Raw genomic sequence first — 19,154 nt, forward strand, 5'->3', positions numbered from 1 at the left:
GTATTTCAGATACCAGCAGTTCTTCCAGCTCAAAAAAATATAAGACACTAGATAAGCTTTGAAGAGCTGGTCACAATTTAAATTGCATTCTTTTAGCTGACTTTTTAAGAACTACCTAATACTGAATTTCAGTACGTTTACCTTTCTCAGACCAAGTGTCACTGAAGTATTAAAAAATCATGTATAGACTTTATATTTAAAGGAGTTAAATACTGGGAACCATGAAGTTCTAAAGCAATAAATGGAGAGTCGAGGAGTCCCTCCTGCACAAATGAGCAACAAAAAAGATGAGAAGGAAATTGTGTTCAGTACCACGACTGTAATGCTGATGCTTAGCTTTCTGTACCTCTAGATGTGCACAAAATAGTAGGGCTGTATTCCTGCAAGACAGCTTTGGGATTTGGTCACCGCTATGCAAGTGTGAACTCAAGGCAGTGCATCACTATCTAAGTTACTTGTTCTCATCAAGAAACTGGAAGAAGTTTAATGTGTGCCTAAGTTTGTAACAGATTTACCAGCCTACACGTAATATGGGACTCAATGAACTGAAGAAATTGGACCCTGAGGAAAGGAGATGTGTTTTACTTCTAAATCATGCTAATCAAGTAGAGGGCACAGCACCTGACCAGCATCTGCGAGAAAGAAAGCGAGAAGCTGTGATTTAGTGGGAGGAACATCTGCATCCCTTCCTTCTAGGGCAAAGGCGTGTGCATGTGGGCAGGAAGACCCTGAAGGGAACCAAGGACACAAGCATTTCCCTGGGACCACATCCAAAGAACATCACCTCCCAGCTACCGCTGTGTAACAGCTGGCAGAGAAACAGCTGGCTGGAGTGTATTCCAGTGAAAAAGAACAATGATAGGAGGGAGGTTGGCTTCTGAAGTCATCTGCGGGCTTTACCTGCAAGGCTTTCACTGCACAGTATCTGGTTTTCATTAATGACATAACCATCTGCACTGACATGCGTTATAAAATCAGGCACTGTTCATTGCTACATTAACAAACACCAACACAACTGAAACCGTTTCCGTTACCAAAAAGGTGTAATAAGAAGAGCACAGACTTAGTCAGCATGGACACACAAAATACTGCAAACTGGAGCGTGCAAACATGAAAGTCTCCTTATTTTTAAGCAGTTCTTAGGTATTTGGCATGATCATTTTGACAAGAAGAAGCAAAACAGTGAGTAACCTTCAAAGAAAGCTGTGATGAGCCATGAGTATGCATACAGATGTGTAGTTTCTTACTAAGGAATAACAGTATTTCTAGGACATATTCTTCCAAAGGGATACAAGTACCTAGAAATAACTTGGTAATTAAATAAGCTTCTGTTGAAAAATGCTGACAAGCTCCATATACAATCTTATTTCAACTAATTTGTTACAATTTTATATATTTTTTTTAAACTAGCCCAAATGGACTTTGATACTCACTTTGAGGTGAACTGAGTGTTGGTTCACACTTCTGCCTATACTGCTGTTTCTGTGGACTGCAAGGAGGTTCTGTTTAAAACTGATTATTCAATTCTGGGCTATCAGTGCAGCCAGACAGCCAAGTTTCATGGCTTCTTATACAGTTGGAGTTCACACCTAACTCTTCTGAAAATGCTTCATTTGTATTTCTGCAAAATGGCACCAGTCTCTTCTCATCTGAATTTCCTTGTGTTGATTACTTTATCTTCCACATCACATGGTTTCTTTTCTCATTCTGTTTTGTTTGTGACTGAATATACAATTAAGATAGCTAATTCTCATGCCAAGTAGCGGTAAGTCGTCAATTCAGCAATCAATAGGTTTGTTGGTGAAAAGTCTATTCCTATGAGCTTTAATTAAACACAAAAAGATGGAAATTTACTCTCATTGAAGAGAAATAAAGTTGATATCCCAAGGTACTGGAAATGTTCAGTAAATGATTAGTAGGAACCTGACTGGAATCTAAACCATTGTCTACACGACGACAAAAACTGAATTTAAGTTAACAACCAGCTGAGCTTCCAGGATTCTCCATAGCCCAGAACCCTCTCATTTCATTGCCTGCATATCCACAGCTACCCACAGCAGCATGCACTGCAGTGCTAACTGTGGCATGCCATGTCTAACACCACAAGCACATGATGCAAGCTGAGATGCAATGGCTAGCCATTGCAGTGTTCCAAACTAATTGAGGTCCTATAATTTTGGAGTATTCCTACCCATTTATAGCGACTCACAAATGTCTGTCTGGAAAGTACAGGAATTTATTATTACTAAGGTAGTTTTCTAAAAGAATGACGTGTTCACTGGAGAGGAGAGAGTAGAATGGGGCTGAAGATGTGGTGTGCACTCTTGGAGTGAAGGGACTCATTCAGAATCCCAGGTTCTGAATGAGACCCTTCGTTTCATTTATGTCTTATGAAACAAGAAAGTGGTTTTCAGGTTTTGTGTGTAAGTGAGACAATGGAAGCAGATTTTGATACTACTGCTGGTCATGAATACAATGCTATGATGTGCATGTATGCTCCCCACAAGATAAAGAAACCTTTTCCCAAACCATGTGATAGGAAGGGTAAGAAACAAATCACCTTACTTCAAAGAAATAAAATGAAGGACTTTACTTATAGTTCAACACATGAAAAAACTGCCGAAGAAACAAAGGGTAACGTCAAGCAAGTGATTCAGTCACTGATTTCTTGACTATCCATACATATAGACAGATTTCATTGTAGTTGATTGCTAAAGAAAAGAATACATCTTAAAAAAAGACAGTTAATATCACTAAAGCCTCTCACTATGCAGACCTGAGGGGTTTACACTAGTTTGTGAGCAGCCTGCCTTGTGATGAGAAGGAAAACCCTGAGGTGGTCTGAAGGGAGCAAGGAGACACAAAGTTTCAGGGGGGAAGAAGTCCAAATTACTTGAGTTTTGTAACAGGTTTCAGAAAGGCAGTGTACTGATCAGTCCTGACAACTGTGCCAAGGACTACCTTAATACTGTTAAAATAAGTACCAGTGCAAGAAACACTAAACCTGAACATCATGACAGCTCTGAAACCTGGCTCTGACCACGGGTTGTTTGCTGTTGGGTCTTTTTTTGGAAGTCTTTGACATTTAGGTGTTAGAAGTGGCTGTCTCCTTCATGGCTGCACCACGCTTTCTGTATTATCCTTCAGGGGAATCATAACTGTATTCATGAATGCAGTGTTTTCCTACAGAAATAATTACGGCATTCGAAATTCAATTGTTTTGGTTTCTTTGAAGGAATCCAACACAAAGCAAAATTAAGCCATAAAGAAACAAAGTTCCTTATAAAAGGGCATGAGAATTTTTTCGAACCGTCTAGCTTACTTCAAAAATAATAACAATAAAAGAACAAAAGCAGTGATTTAGATGCTGTTGCTGGAGAATTTATTCAGACTGGCTTCTTTTATCACGATAAGTTGTAAACTAGGGATGCATGTACGTGGTGAGGTTTTTAAGCATTCAGCTGGACTGCCTTGCCCTGACAGACATATTCTTTTCAATCCTTTGGACACCATTTTAGTTTAGACACTTCAGGAATCACACACAAACACTGCACTGTTCAATACTTAGTAGTAATCAGAGGTGTTATCCAAACCTTCAAACCCCACACATTTGGGATTTCCAGCACTGGAGATGCCTTCAGACAGCTTTACGGATCTGTGACCATTTCCTCTCATGGAAGGGGTGTCAGCATACATAACTGAACTGTTATCAGCAGGGCTCATTCCACAGGCCTGGACACTATCCATAATACTATAAAAATAAATGAATTTCTCCTTCTTGCCTCCAAAACTACTTTTCTAATAATGTCAGGACCCTTACACTCACCACTCACCCATTCAGATTCAGCTTTTAAATAACTGCTTCCTTCAGTGACATTTAGTACTGTGTCTGTTATTATACTTCAGGAGAGGAGCTCTCCATACACCAGATCCAGCATTCAGGACTGGATTTTAAAGAAGCTTGCACCAGACTTGCCAGGACTCAGGGTGACAAACAATTTCAAGAGCTCAGTTCTAAGTTCTAATAAAGATCAGGAATAAAAAATCTCATTAGTTTCAGTGAGGTTAAGATTTCAACCTGAAGTGAATCTGTTCTACCTTGTTGAAGGTTCTTAGTACCCAATGCTGTCTTCAATGGCCACAATTACAGAAGAGTTCACTATGCAGCGTGCCAGTCCTCTTAATTACTGTTCTCATTCTACTTTGTAGCTTAAATGTAAATTTAATTTACTTTCTTACTGTATTTTATTCTTCAGTACAGTTGTTCATCCTTAAAGCTCTGTATACTAAAGACAGACTTCAAAAGATGTTCCACAAAATGACTTCCAGTCAGTGTTTTTCCTGGGATGTGTGCAAGAAGAAATGCATCAGAAAGGCATGTCACCAGCATCCTCCCCTTCCCCAAATCATTCAGTCAAGCTTCAAAGCTAACACTGCCCTTGGGGTTTGTCTGATTTTGTCTTTATGTGGAATGAGCACTCCGGGCCTTTGTTTGAAAATTCGCACAGCACAATCTCAGCTTCTGTTTGAAACATATAACAAATCTTTTATGTGGTTTTCTAGAAGGCTTGCGTTTTGGCAGAGCACCTGACTGTTTGTGTTTACGTGGAAAAAGAGGAGGAGGAAAAATAGGAAAAGCAGTTTGCTAGGAAGGTGAGAGGGCAGCAAGACCGTATCTTTTTTTTTTAAATATAAACCAAGTTCTGTATGAAGAGCAATTCTCATCTCTTCTGGTCTTAACTTTATCACAATCCAATCAGTCTTCAAGGTTGGACTGCAAATACATTTGCTTTTCAGCAATACTTTACAGAATCATAGAATGGCCTGTGTTGAAAAGGACCACAATGATCATCTGGTTTCAACCCCCTGCTATGTGCAGGGTCACCAACCACCAGACCAGGCTGCCCAGAGCCACATCCAGCCTGGCCTGGAATGTCTCCAGAAATAGAGCATCCACAACCTCCTTGGGCAACCTGTTCCATTGTGTCACCACCCTCTGTGTGAATTGCTTCCTCCTAGTATCTAACCTAAACCTCCTGTGTCTCAGTTTAAAACCATTCCCCCTTGTCCTATCATTATCCACCCTCATAAACAGCCATTCCCCCTCCTGTCTATACACTCCCTTCAAGTATTGGAAGGCCACAGTAACATCTTCCCAGAGCCTTCTCTTCTCCAAGCTAAACAATTCCAATTCCCTCAACCTTTAGAAGTTGCCCTGTGAAACTACCTAAGGTAGTTGCTACAACTGATGAGAATTATCACTATCCACCCTTGTGGACTGTCGTGACTGTTTTCCTCTTTTCAGTTCTGCTATATTAATTTTCCTTTCTCAAAAACTTCAATTGTACATCTACTGAAAGGTTTTTTTCCTCTTTAAGCATCATATATCTCTAACTATTGTGTCTATAGTTCTCTCAAATATGCAGATTTTGACTAAATATTTGAGGAATGCCTTAAGGATCTTCACCTAGCAGATTGTTCTACAGTCCTCCCACCAAGCAAACCATTCACTGATGCCACTACTGTAACTCCTATTTCTTACTACACGTGCTGCTTCCTGCAGAGCCACCCTGTAATGGCCCTGGACCAGAGATATTCTTTGCTTTGCTTGTTTGCATCCAATGCTATTTCTAATTGACTCTAATGTAACAATAATGGTTTTATTATCCCATATCAATTTAAAAAATTCAATAACACAGGAGTACTATTAACCTATTTAACGATTTCTAGAATCCTATTTACAAATAAAGACACACGCATGTGGTTTTCTGAGTTGCAGGTAGCATTATGTGCCCTACTGTGCAGGAACACACTACCATGTTGTCCAGGAAGACTGCAAGCACTGTGAATGTCATTTTTTGGAAAGTATCAACAGCATATACAAAATCAATATATCAGTAGATACATCAATTTTTTTAATAATCTGCCTGATCTTTAGCAATACAGCAGTATTGGCATAGCATTCCTAAAAATTACTCTTGTTACAGGGATAACTTCAGTGGTCAGATGGCACTTACAAAATCAGCACAGCTCTTCCAGTTAACAGAGATATATCTCAGGAAAATCAGCTTTTACCAGAGGAACTGCATCTATGCTCAGGTCATCTGCAAGCACAGTTGTGCTGTTCTGGATTTCCACTTTTTAACATGCACTGAGTCTGAAATGCAGCTGTAACCTAATATTTCAAGGAGCAATATGCCCTCTTCAGAAGGATGCTACTCCATCTTGAAAATTTGGATAGAGAAGAAGAAGATGCAAATATACCCATTTACATTTCAACAGATTTTTGAGAGTCTATTTTTTATGCACATTAAAATGAGCAACTAGAAATCAATTCCCTTCAAGGCAGGAAATATGAGACAGAAACCAAAAATAAGACAGCTATTTGACTGTAATTTATCAAATGGCATTACTATATTTTTCAGTTACACGCTATCTATAAAGCCCCAAAATCTAGCTAAATAATAGATGTGCAATAAATTCACTGAGCAACCCACTTTATTTAATGCTAGCTAGCATTATACCGTGACTCTCAGCCCTATCCTTCCAGGTAGGGGACCATTGGTGCTTGTTTCTGTTATTAATAATCCAGAGGATATACTTCTCGTGTCCAGTGACCTAGTTCCAACAAGTATCACAATATAGAGGCCTATTTTCCAGTTAATAAACGTGCATAATTCCTGTGAATATTACTACTGTTTATGCACACTTGCACACTCTAGGGCATATTCATCCAAACCCAGTGATTTCAAAACATCTGAAGCAAAATTTATTTGGCCCTCTGGACTGAAAGAAACCCTAAATAATGATGGGAACAGTCCAGCATGTTTTATTTGTATCTTTCATTTTAATGAGAATTTTGCATATTAATTCCTTCATCTCTCTGCCCACAATGCTAATGATGTTTTACGTAAGATAGAAGAACTAAAGAGTTCTTAGATAGAATAAAAAACAAAGCAACAATTAAAAAACCAAACCAAAACAATAACCATAAAAACAAGAAGGAAACAAGCAAGGATTTAGCTTAATGGCTAGAACATTCACTTTGGAGATCCAAACTATGTTTTCCAGACTGTCCACAGACCCACTAAGATACTTAATACTACTTCTAGCAGCAAGAGTTTGGTTGGAGTGCTGTGAGCAGACCAGAAGGACTCATTTCATCATGGGTAGAGAAAGGATGCAGGGGGAGTATTAGCAGATTCAAACTCCTTACAGAGACATGTTAATTGATTCCAGATTTCCTACAGCTTGAAGAGTACTTAAAGCAGAGTGGTAAAGATAAGGCTCTCATATTGCCTTCCTTAAGAGAAAAAGTTAAAAGGACTCCAGTCACCTGATTTTGCTTTGACTTCAAGTGTCCTAGATATTTCTCTGCAGGAAAGGCTTGAAGGCTACCACTCCCACATGGAAACAGATGCATAAACCCTGAAGAAATGTTGAGCCTCATACACATTCCTGTCCTGAGCACTACCCTGTGGTTTTGCTTTGGCATACTGGCTTATTTCAACCTGCCTTGATGTTTAACTTTCTCAGAATGGTATCCACGAGTTTCTTCTGCTGCCATGCTCTGTGTAGGCTGCTGGGGCAGCTAACGTGGGGCAGTATTTAAAGCTCTTGGTGGTTCTGGGCCTATAGTGCATAAAGAAGTCATCAGGAAATTAACTCGAAAATTGTACAAGCCTTCAAGTAATTCAGCACCTTGGAATTAGACATGAGACCTAAGAACTGGCCAAAGATTCTGCATCTGAACAAGAATCTGTGCACCAAAAAGCATACCAGAAGTTTTGATGAACCTACAAGACTACAAACAATGCTAAAAATACAACAGTAACAATTATATTTCCTCTTATTTGATGTTTATTTAAAAGATTGTTCTTGATGAAATATTTTCTATAAACACTGACACTTAAAGTGCGGCAAATAATTTTTGTGTATAGTCCATTTGCACAACTGCTATTTATTTTAAGCACTGCCTGATTTGTATTCCTAATGGAAACTTCAATAGCAAACATTTCCAAGCCAAGCTACAGTAATTCCCCCTTTTAGTCAATACAGTCTTCATCTACATCAGTAAACAGCACAGTACAATCGACACAAATACGCAGTGGAACAGTTTGTGTTGAGGACCTCGCATCCACATCACACACGTTCTGGATGCTTTAACTCAGACCAGTGCTAGCCTGGATCTATGAAGGAAGTGCATGCCTATGAGCAGGCATTAGAAACAGCAATACATCAGGTGTGATTCCAGGATGCATTTTCTAAAAAAGTTTCATCCACAAAAACGCAGCTTCTGTGCCCTAGGATTGTGCACTTACTCTGTAACTATGTAAAAAATAAATAAAATAAAATAAAATAAAATAAAATAAAATAAAATAAAATAAAATAAAACAAAACAAAATAAAATAAAATAGTAACGAGATAATCAGGACATTCACTTTAAAATAATGCTCCCTTGAATCCTAAAACATGTTGCTTTTTTTTGGCTTAAGCTGAAGATATCTTCCATTGTATATGAGTACAAGAAAAGAACTTCCTTAGCATCTTAGTACAGTGGCCAACACTCTTTTACCAATCCATGTGAAAATCTATAGAAATTTTCTTCATTAATATCCTTTTCCGACCAAGAACTGAAATGTCATCTCTCCCACTAAAAGTTCACACAGAGAAATTATGAAGCAAAATGAGCTTCATACCTTTTTACCCCGACTACTCATTAAAGGAACTGAAATGTTATCAATGTTTGGATCTCCTGTTGGTGGTTTCCCCCGCAAAGATTAAATGTTGAGTTTGGGTTTTTGTCTGCTACCAGGCAGAAAACCCTACAGATAAGAGGTCCCCATTCTCAGACAGCCAAAGGCCATTAGTTTAGAAGAAATTCTGCGTCAGAAGGAGAAATAAATGCCTGGATTTACTACAGCTAATCGTATTTCTCTTCTGCAAATTGGAAATAAATATATGACAGCGACATTACAGAGCAGATCTCACAAAGCATAACTACCAAAGCACGGGAGACCATCTTATTTGGTGTACACTTCTAAAAATATGTAAGGTCATAAAACTAAAAGCCAGATACTACAGCTCCCTAGGAACACAGGGCTATCTCCAAATTTCAGTACTCTTGTACTCTTCATTTCACATTTTGCACTACCATTTTGTAAATGTAATACTGAAATTACTCTCTGATGAGTGAGGTATCTCGTGAATTATCTGTGAACACTTCAAACAGCCTGTTGAAGGGAGGAAGTCCTAGCAGCTCCGAGCTATTTCGGAAGAAATTATCCCTCAAAACACACAAAATCATTAATAAATAAATAAATAAACCAATAAGCAGCTTTCCCAAAAAGAAAATTATGATTTCTAAAAAGTTAAACACTTGACATACTTTATTACTTTATTGGGAATATTTTATAGAGGCCATTTACATTCCTCAGAAACACGTAAGAGAAATTATTAGATGTCTAATCTCAGGGTTGTACACCAAGTACTATTCAAAATAGAAGCTATAAATTATCAGTCAATAACAAGCACAATACCTGAGGCAGTAAAAATTCTTTCAACTGAAAATAACAGTTATTAAAAAGTCAGTCTTTTTTAAGAAACGGATTGTGAGGCAACATCTCTAGCCATTAATATTAAAATATGTAGACAGAGGCTTATTTATGTAAGCTGAAGTTAACAGTTTTTGCAAGGGCAGTCATTAAAAAGAAGGAGCTAGGTGAAAATTTACAGTCATCTGGTTCAGGGCTGAAGAATTTCAGGATTGGGCTCTAGTACATGTTTAAGGAAAAAGACAGTCCCACTGCTCTGCAGAAATCGTCAGTTTACTCAGTATTATCTACTCACATTTGAAAAGCTGTTTTAAAATTTTATTCAGCCTGACATTGTATTTATGAACTGTTCTGATCCTATTCTTCATCACTGCTATCCTGTATTTTCCTAATTAAAATTACTTTGAAGTCTCTGACCTTCAGGCAGACACTCGATTCTGAATTAAAATATAATTATCTTTGTAACATGAACACACTTTTAATGCAGCCCCCATGCACTTCTTGTTACAGACTAAATATAAGGAAAAGGCTACGTTGCATTTGATAACATAATAAAGAATTAGAAGAAAATAAACTGAGCAACCTGGCTTTCCTTTCATACCTGTCAAGAGACAGTAGGGAAAAAACAAAGGCAGCATTTAAAATTTAGAGAAGGAAATTCTTTGTACACAGTGCATAATGCAGGACATACTGCCACCACAGCTCACAGCTTTTGTTGGAACTAACAGAAGGACAGTGCAGGTCCATCAGTCACAGGGTTGATATTCCAGTGGTACTACACAGGCAGTGTATGGTTTACTGAACTGAACTGCAGCCACTCACTGAAGGTGAAACAGGCCCGTAAATTACAGAAAGTGCATTTCTTTGCATAACCCACAGGTTTTTTTCTTAAACTTTTGGTTACCATAGCTATCAGAAGAGTTGGCACTGTGAGGGCAATGCTTCCTATTAACCTCTCTGTATTCACCACTGCTTCTCCCAGGAATTCCTCAGTCTAGAAGAAGGGCAGCTCAAGACCATGTGCTGCTTTGCACCACTTGTAACCTCTTGTAAAGCCAAACAGGAGGAAATTAATAACTTACCTTTACATAAAGCTGCTGAAACTCTTCAAGGTTCAGCCTACCACTTGGACAGTCCTTTAGAAATCCTTTGTACCACTGTTTTAGCTCATGTTCATTGAACTCCGTGCTCTTCACCAGATCTTCCATCACCTCAGGGGCCAGCTTGCTATTCTGTTTCCCCATTCTGCCTTAAGAAGAAATAAATTAATATAATTAGCCAAGTTGCTGTGATCATTTTAAACTCGATTAGGGACAAAACTCAAACGCACCACTTGTTTTGCAGTCACTCGCTGCTCCTTTTAGTCAAACACAGCTTTACAGATTCCCCCAGTGAACAGGAAGCTAGGCTATGTTTGAACATCAGGGGATGAAATGGTGAAAAATACAGCGTACATCTATCATTCAAGGCCTGGACACAGACGGCTCATCTACCTTCAAATTAATGATGAAAAGAAATATCTTGTCTTTAATAACAATATCACCTAAGTGAAAGATTTTCTTTCTGGTTTGGTGAGATGATTCCCTATCCTTTGGAAAGTACTATCTCATTTCTGTAGTGCTACTACCACATCACAAAGTTGCCTCCATATTAGTGATTCTTATCATTCTTAGCTTTTCTTCATATGAAAGCTGAAAACATTGACTTCACTTCATTCATTTTTTACTTTTTTTTAATGTAACAAAAACTTTTCACATATTCAGGGATGTCCACAGAATCTTCCTCTTGACAATGTCTCTGATATGACATTGGCATTAGCAGCTACTCCTCACAGGTACAGGGCTGTTGAGAGGCTGCACCGTGGGGAAGCAATGATGCAGACAGCATCACTGTTAACTCCAGAGATATCCATCACATTTGTCATACGCAACTTGCATTCATGGATACAAAACACACAGAAACACAAAATATGCATGTTTGCATATGTACCTACAGAACTCCCAGAGATACTGATGTTGACCTTTCCTTAGAGATAGCTTTAGAGATAATTTGTTAAGAAATCCTTTCCTTTAACCTGTTCCAGTACTACTGAACTACAGTTAGCTCACGACAGGAGATGTCTCTTAGTTGCTTTGTAATTGCATGACACACGGTACTTAACTTGTCCTGTACAGCGCTGCAAAGAGATTAATAATTTCTTGCCTGAGCCTAGCTTAGCATTTCCACTTTTATCTTCCAGTATAGCATCTGTCTCTAGTGACAGCATTGCACTGAATGCATTGGTTTCTAGTCCACAGCATCACCCATTAATGATATTAATCATTAATTAAGATGCTTTTGGCATCTTCTCCTCTTCCTACGTTTTGTTTCTTTCCCTCAGAAAGAGGTACTTTGTTCTGTTCCAGCAAATCAGTATGTTTAGAAAACTTCACAGGAACCATCCTTGACCAGGCTTCTCATTCCTCCCCACTTCTGCACAACTAATACATCCCCAGGTGCCATGCCACCAGCAGCATCCCTAGCACCAAGAAGGACAATGCCGTTCTACAAAGCATTCAGCTCGTACAAAATTGAGAAATCCAGTCTTTGGAAAGTACAAAGGTCACTTCAGCACAAACACTGGAGAGTTCGACCTTTCTGTTAACTCCCACAGGCCTAACTGTACATGCAGGTGTCTAGTAACTGGCTGTTATGCTGAATGGTGGGTTGCAATTTATGGCATGTAGAACACTTGCCCCATCCTTTTTTGCCTTCTTTTCTTCCTTCTCTAAACAATATTACCAGTCATAAGGTGCTTTGCTTAGGACCCAGAGGACCCTTAAAAATTCTCATCAGTTGTAGCGACTACCTTAGGTAGTTTCACAGGGCAGCTTCTAAAGGTTGAGGGAACTGGAATTGTTTAGCTTGGAGAAGGCTCTGGGGAGACAGCACTGTGGCCTTCCAATACTTGAAGGGAGTGTATAGACAGGAGGGAGAATGGCTGTTTATGAGGGTGGACAGTGATAGGACAAGGGGGAATGGTTTTAAACTGAGACACAGGAGGTTTAGGTTAGATCTTAGGAGGAAGTTCTTCACACAGAGGGTGGTGACACAATGGAACAGGTTGCCCAAGGAGGTTGTGGATGCCCCATCCCTGGAGGCATTCAAGGATGTGGCTCTGGGCAGCCTGGTCTGGTGGTTGGCGACCCTGCACGTAGCAGGGGGTTGAAACCAGATGATCACTGTGGTCCTTTTCAACCCAGGCCATTTATGATTCTAGATCTCATAATTTAGCCAGGTATGCTTTCAACTATCTCATTTCACTTGGATCTTTAGCCCCATTAATATTTACCTCAGTGTTAAAAAAAAAAAAAGCATCTTCAGATGGGCAGAGATCCAGTATTTCTGACTGACAGATTTTCTATTATTGTTAGTGTAAAAAACACTTGTCTGCATTCACTGTGTTTGCTCTACAGTCCATGAACTTACACTGCGATGGAAGCAGACAGAACCTGTTCCACAGTTTGCTACGTTATTACTGCTAGTGTGGGCACAAAACACGGAGCATGTCTGCATGTATGTAAGAATAAAGAGCTGGACAAACATCCACATACGAAACCTCTTCTAGTATCACATACAGAGAGACAATTCCTTTTCTGCCTTGGTGATGCAGGCCTCTAGTTTTGGTAAGCTTCTTGTTCAGACACAGGTTGTTCATTGTGTCCTAAAAATCTTCCATCCTCTACTAAATCAATGAAAAGCATGGCTTAATAAAGACCTTCCTAAAGTGTTCCACAGAAACAAACCAGTATTTAAAAAAGGTATAATTTGGGACTGATGGGCTTTGTACTTTTACCTGCTGCTCCAGTACAGTATGAGACATGCTGTGCCTTGCTCTGTTTGAGACGAGGGACTGCACAAGCTGACCAAGCTGGTCACAGTGCCTGCCTGTAATTAGGCACCCATTCTTTCTTCTCGATTCAAAGCTCTTTTCCTACAGAATTGAATTACAATCTGTAAGAATGCTCAAGAGGCTCATATAATTATCAAATATAAACGCACACTTCTGGCTCTGGGAGATCCAGCTTATTTGGGAATAAAAACTCAAATACATAGATTATCCAGTTAATCACATTCTAACATCTTCTGGAGTTTCATTGAATCCCTTATTATTATTGAAAAAGTACAATCACCCATTAGCAATGAGTATGCCACTGCCAACACATTTAATTCTCTAAAATGAAAACTACTTTTAATTAACTTATAATCATGGTTTCCCAAACATGTTGGTTTTTTTTTTTTTCTTGTGAAGATCTATGAATATGCATTAGGAAAATACAGGAGAGCACAGCTGCACAATCACTAAATCTTCAAGAGGAAAGGTCACTCTGCAAGCATTTCTTTGTCTAGTAAATTTTATTCTTTCAAAAAACAAATTTGCTTCCAAATTCCATGCTTCCAACCACGCAATGTGACTATTCAAGCAGTGTTATTCATTTTCTGTTGCATTTTCTAATCAGCAAAAAAAAGTGGGGGGAAATAAAGAGAAAAAAAAAAGGCAACATGCTTTGGTTCCAAATAAGTATGGGGGAAAAATTCATGATAAAGAATGAATGAGCGAGGTGGGTGGTTTTGAGTATGGGTAAAGGTGTTGAGCTTGTTCTCAGTGAAATTTCTTTAGTAGGAGAATGCTTATTAATATTAGCAAGAGCAATACAATGCAGTTAGAGATCAAGAAAAATACTGAAACTCTTATACTGTGTCACACACAGCAACAGCAATAAAGGCTGAACTTAAAAGAGACACCCTCTTGGCTGAAGTGCATCAGCCACCCACAGACAGTGTCCTCCCAGAAATGCTTAGGGCAGCAGGACGCCGGCTGTCACACAGCAGCACCTGAACGGCTGCTTTTACACTTGGAGGGTCAGTTTTAAAAGCTGGAATTTTATTAAAGAACAGATTCCAAACCTGGGGCAGCCCAGACTGTGCCAGCAGCAGGCGGGGAAAATACGAAGATGCCTTCCAGTTCTCCCCTGATGAATCATTTGCTCAATATCTTTCCTGTGATGCTACCCCATGTTCCACATGAGGTTTAAAAACTCCCTGCTCTCCATATGGCCATCACCCAAATCCCCTGGCCAACGGTAGGGCTTTTCCCTGAAGTATTTTGCAGCTATTCCCACACAGGTTCGTCAAGTCTGCCTTTCCCACATGGTTTGCTAGTACTAAATTACCAGTGTGAGATCAGTTAATAATGAGATTAAAGTTCTGATTATTAAAACCTAAGCAGAAGGAAAAAAAAAAAAAAAAAAAAAAAAAGTTGAATTTCAATAGCAAAACACGACTTACGGAAGCTCCTTTGCTCTTTAATGATTTCAAAATAACTCCAAACTGTTGGTAACACAGCTCCAATCTCACCTGCTTCCTTTTTCCCTTTCACTCTATTCCCCTTTGGCCTCCTCGGCAGGTTTTCAATTTTGAAAGATACCAAGTGCAAATAAATAGAACTCTGGTTGTTTCTATGGAAGAGTAAATAGTACTGCTAAAGATGTCATATTTTGTGCTGAAAAAAGGACCTAAATTCCTTTGAAAAGACAGCTACAGCAATGTCCAGTCAGGTCTCCAAAAATCCAGTTTTGTGCCTTCTTGCTTGCTTTGCTTACCTCAGTTCTGTAACACTATTTTCTTACCAAGTTGCATTAAGAGTGTGACCAGCAGGTGGAGAGAAGTGATTCTTTCGCTCCACTCAGCACTGGTGAGGCACACCCGGAGTTCTGGGTCCAGTTCTGAGACCCCAGTACAAGAGAGACTTGAGCATGCTGGAGAGACCCCAGTGTAGGGCTTTGGAGGGGGCTGGAGCATATGTCATACACAGAGAGGCTGTGGGAGCTGGGGCTGCTCACACTGGATTTCGGAAGGCTCAGGGGGGCTCCTATCAATGTGCAAGTTCCCAAGGGGTATTTAAAGAAGACAGAGAGAGGCACTACTAGTAGTGAGCAGGGAGGTAAGAGGCAATGGACACAAACTGAAATTCAGGAAATTCTGAAAGCTGTAGAAAAACTTTTTTTTTCTGTTTTTTTAAATGGGTACAAGTTACCCAAAGAGGTTGTGGAGTCTCCACCCCCAGCAATACACCAAGTCCTGCCTGAGAACCCTGCATGAGAAGGGTATTGGAGTACAGTGTCTCCAGAGGTCCCTTGCAACCTCACTGACTCTGTGAAACTATTAGGGAGAAATGTAGCAGACATACGGCTTGACTATTGGTATCCCCAGCAGACTAGTTTCATTAAATTTCCTCCATAGGTAGCTGGGAATCAAAAGGATCACTTAGAGGTGATGCCACAGTCACCTCCTCCCCTTATCAACCCCAAAGGAGCGTAAGCAGATTCACCTATGACCCTGGGCACAGATACCTACCTGCCTCTAAGCACTGGGACTGCCCCAACTTATCACTACATTTTGTCTGCTTTAACACCTGCTGGTTTCCTGCTCTTGCTTTGCCAGTCATCCTGCATGACCTGAGGGAGAAGGTCAATCAGCATCTCTGCAGCTACATGGAGTTATGTGCATTAAATGAGTCCTCTAGTAAGGCACACATTTTTCTTGCTCTTGCCTGGCTCGGAGAAATGGGAATGAGTCGTGTGGACTATGCCAGAAGCAAATGACAACACTCCCTTTGCCAGCTCAGCTGTGCTGGCAGGCACTCATTAGGTTGGAAGGAAAGCTGTGCTTCATCCCCACCCCTCTGCCCACTCCCAGCCCACAGCCTCCTACACAAATGTGCTGACTCCTGGGTACTACATGTGAAATCCAGGCACTAAGCAGGCAAGCATGGTGGGTGTCTTTGCAATCTCTGACACAATACAAATCTATTAATGGTACATTAAACACTGTATAGACTCCAACATACACAGATATATAGGGGGAACAAAACCCAAAGCAATTAAATGCTGGGGAAAGCACAGAACTATGCATATAATTCACAATAACAGAATAATTTTCCCTTTATTTTTGATCAGGCTGTTAACTGAATTTCCAGCTATGTGCTGCTAAGAACTGTAACTCTTGACAGCATTGTTCCTTTCTCCTCAGGCTTCTTCTGCCACTGCCCTTGCTCTGCTAATGTCGGCATGAAGGATGGATGGAAGCAGCTATCGAATCACACAGATGCTTCGATCCCTCACATACACTTACTGTTTATTTCACAGAAGAAATCTGGAGCCCCATCCTGTCACAAACAGAAAAGCCAACAATCTCATCCAAAGCCCCAGAAGAGTATGAGTGGAAGAGGAATTTTCCCATCCAAACCCCACATACGGGCTACAATTGTAATGACCCTATCAACAGCACTGCTTCCTTGGCAACTTGTGAAGCATCTCTTCTCTTGAGCTACCATCACCATTTCCAAGCCATTTTGCATGAAGCAGGGATGACCCCCAGCTATGCCCTACCCCACTGCAGAACCACTCTGCACAGGGAATGCCTTTTCTACCTCTAACACGTGGAAGACCAACAGGGACAAGCAGTGCAGAGGTCTCCCCCTTACACAATTCTGAAGCCCTGTTAGGAAATTTTCACAAAACATATTGGTTTACACCAGGGAACAGTGGAAAAAACATAATTAAGCAAAATTTATGTGTATAACCCCATACTGATGTTCAGAACAGTCGTAACATTCTGTTGATAACATAAGCCATGAACTAAGTCTGAAACAAACAGGCTAGGTTCTGATAACATTACATTACAGTAAAAACTGGAATAAATCCAGTTATTTTAGATTACTCTACTGACTTTACTAAAGATCAGATTCAGGCCTGCAATCTCTCTGCATAAAAGAAATGGGAAAAATAGAGGGTAATGACATTAAGGAATGCAATTATCCAACTGAATTGAATAATAAAAGGGAGAGTGGAGTTTGGTTTAAGCAAAAGAAAAGATATATATATTTTTAAATGATATTTGAAACGAGATGGATATTCAATTAGATTCAAGCAATGATAATAATAATAATAAAAAAAAAACATTTGAAAGGGTAAAAGCTGCAAAGAAGGATGCTTTAACATAACAACTGGTAGGAAGGGCTTTTTTTTTCTCTAGGTGACTAGGGAACAGAAATTAGATTTATTTTATTAAAAACGAGGAAGCACTGGAATTTGTTTTCTGCTGAGTGTGAAATGAAACAAGAAGGGAACTCTTTACACTTGAATGTGCAAATTGAGAGCAACTCCACAGTTGATCCATTCCTGTGGGTCACAGTAGGGCTCTTAATCAAAGCCCAACTCCAAGGCCAGCAGGTTGTGATCTGATGTACATCGCAGGGTCCTATTTCTGCTCCTCTCCTCATCAGGATTAGGAAACTGCTTACAGCATGCCATGACTGTCTTTTCTCCTTTGCAAGTGGACACATGAGAAAATTTGTAGCATAAAGCAGAGGCTCCTCTGTGTTGGTCAACAGGAGCAAAGAACTCAAAAGAGCTCCAGGCTCTACCACTTAGCTCTACCCTTGTCAGACAGGGACAAAATCTCTCCCTCACTTGCTCTTTCTCTCTATTTAGACCAGAAGGAGGGCATCCATATGTCTACAGAAATTATTGGCTTACAAGCTTAAGAAAATTTTTACTGAACTTTTCCTCCTTAATTCTTTTTTGCTTCATTTTATGCCATAAAATAACTTTTTTTTTTTTTTTTGGTCGTGTTCATTTCTCTTTCTCAGCATTCAGACAGCATTTGGTGACCTATCTGAGATCTCCTAGACAATTGAGAGAATCATTCCTGAAGGGAACAATAAATATGCTTGTTAATGGTTAGTGTCAGACAAACACGTAAGTGCATCTGTTGCCATAGTTTCATTTTGCTACTGGCCCAGCCTCTATCAGCTGTGGTCATCAGTAAGTAACGTGGAATGTGAGCTGTGAAGAAGTTTCATTTATCAGCATTTGGATTAATATTTTCTAAACTGGCCTATTCTCTCAAATTTTGCCCTCATTACTGCAGTACATTTACTGCACATTTTTCTAATACTTCATATGCTAAACACCTTTCCACATTTACATAATGGCTGGTATGATCATCCAGAATGTTCCACCAGTAGAGCTTTGGATTCTGTGACAAGTTTGTTACATGCCTTACATCGAACGTACTTTGATTGACTGGTCTGAGGTTTTATTTTAGATACTATAGCTTCCAGAAGGTTCTTCCATGCGAGACGCCCTCAAATCTATGACTTTCTGGACGTCAGGAATTCAACGTGCCCGCTGGAACAAGTTGCATTTCAGCACTGATCTTTAAAAGATGTGCATTTTAATAGCTGATTTTAGGTATTTCAGAGACTTACTGACTATTCCACCTCTTCTGGGACAGCTGCTGCAAATGTTGCTTGTTTGGAAGGCAAAATTGACAACTGAAAAGTAGAGTTTTCCTGAGTGAGTTCCACTCTTCTTTTGGAACCATGGGACCCCATTTATATATAAATACACATAAAGAAACACATCTAATTTTCTTATGTCAAACTAGGCCAGCATTGCCTCTGCCTGAGAAATGGATTTTTTTGTCAATTTGTAGACCAGAGTTTATTCAAATGTTGTTTTTCTTGATCCTTGATGCTTGGGGATAAGATTTCTT

At 39.6% G+C, this 19,154-nt stretch overlaps 1 protein-coding gene across 5 annotated transcripts in view; it reads right to left on the minus strand.

The window, feature by feature from the left end:
• The window catches only part of VSNL1 (visinin like 1), a 75,741-nt gene that overhangs the window by 31,484 nt on the left and 25,103 nt on the right, over positions 1–19,154 (minus strand). For 3 of the 5 annotated variants that reach the window (XM_048938355.1, XM_048938359.1, XM_048938356.1), the window contains exon 2: positions 10,637–10,803. In XM_048938355.1, coding sequence (XP_048794312.1) covers positions 10,637–10,798 — 162 coding nt within the window. In that variant the 5' untranslated portion in view covers positions 10,799–10,803. The remainder of the gene's footprint in view (positions 1–10,636; positions 10,804–19,154) is intronic. The other 2 variants (XM_048938360.1, XM_048938357.1) reach the window with 1 other exon arrangement.

Source organism: Lagopus muta, chromosome 2, assembly GCF_023343835.1.
Source record: "Lagopus muta isolate bLagMut1 chromosome 2, bLagMut1 primary, whole genome shotgun sequence".
Taxonomy (NCBI): domain Eukaryota; kingdom Metazoa; phylum Chordata; class Aves; order Galliformes; family Phasianidae; genus Lagopus; species Lagopus muta.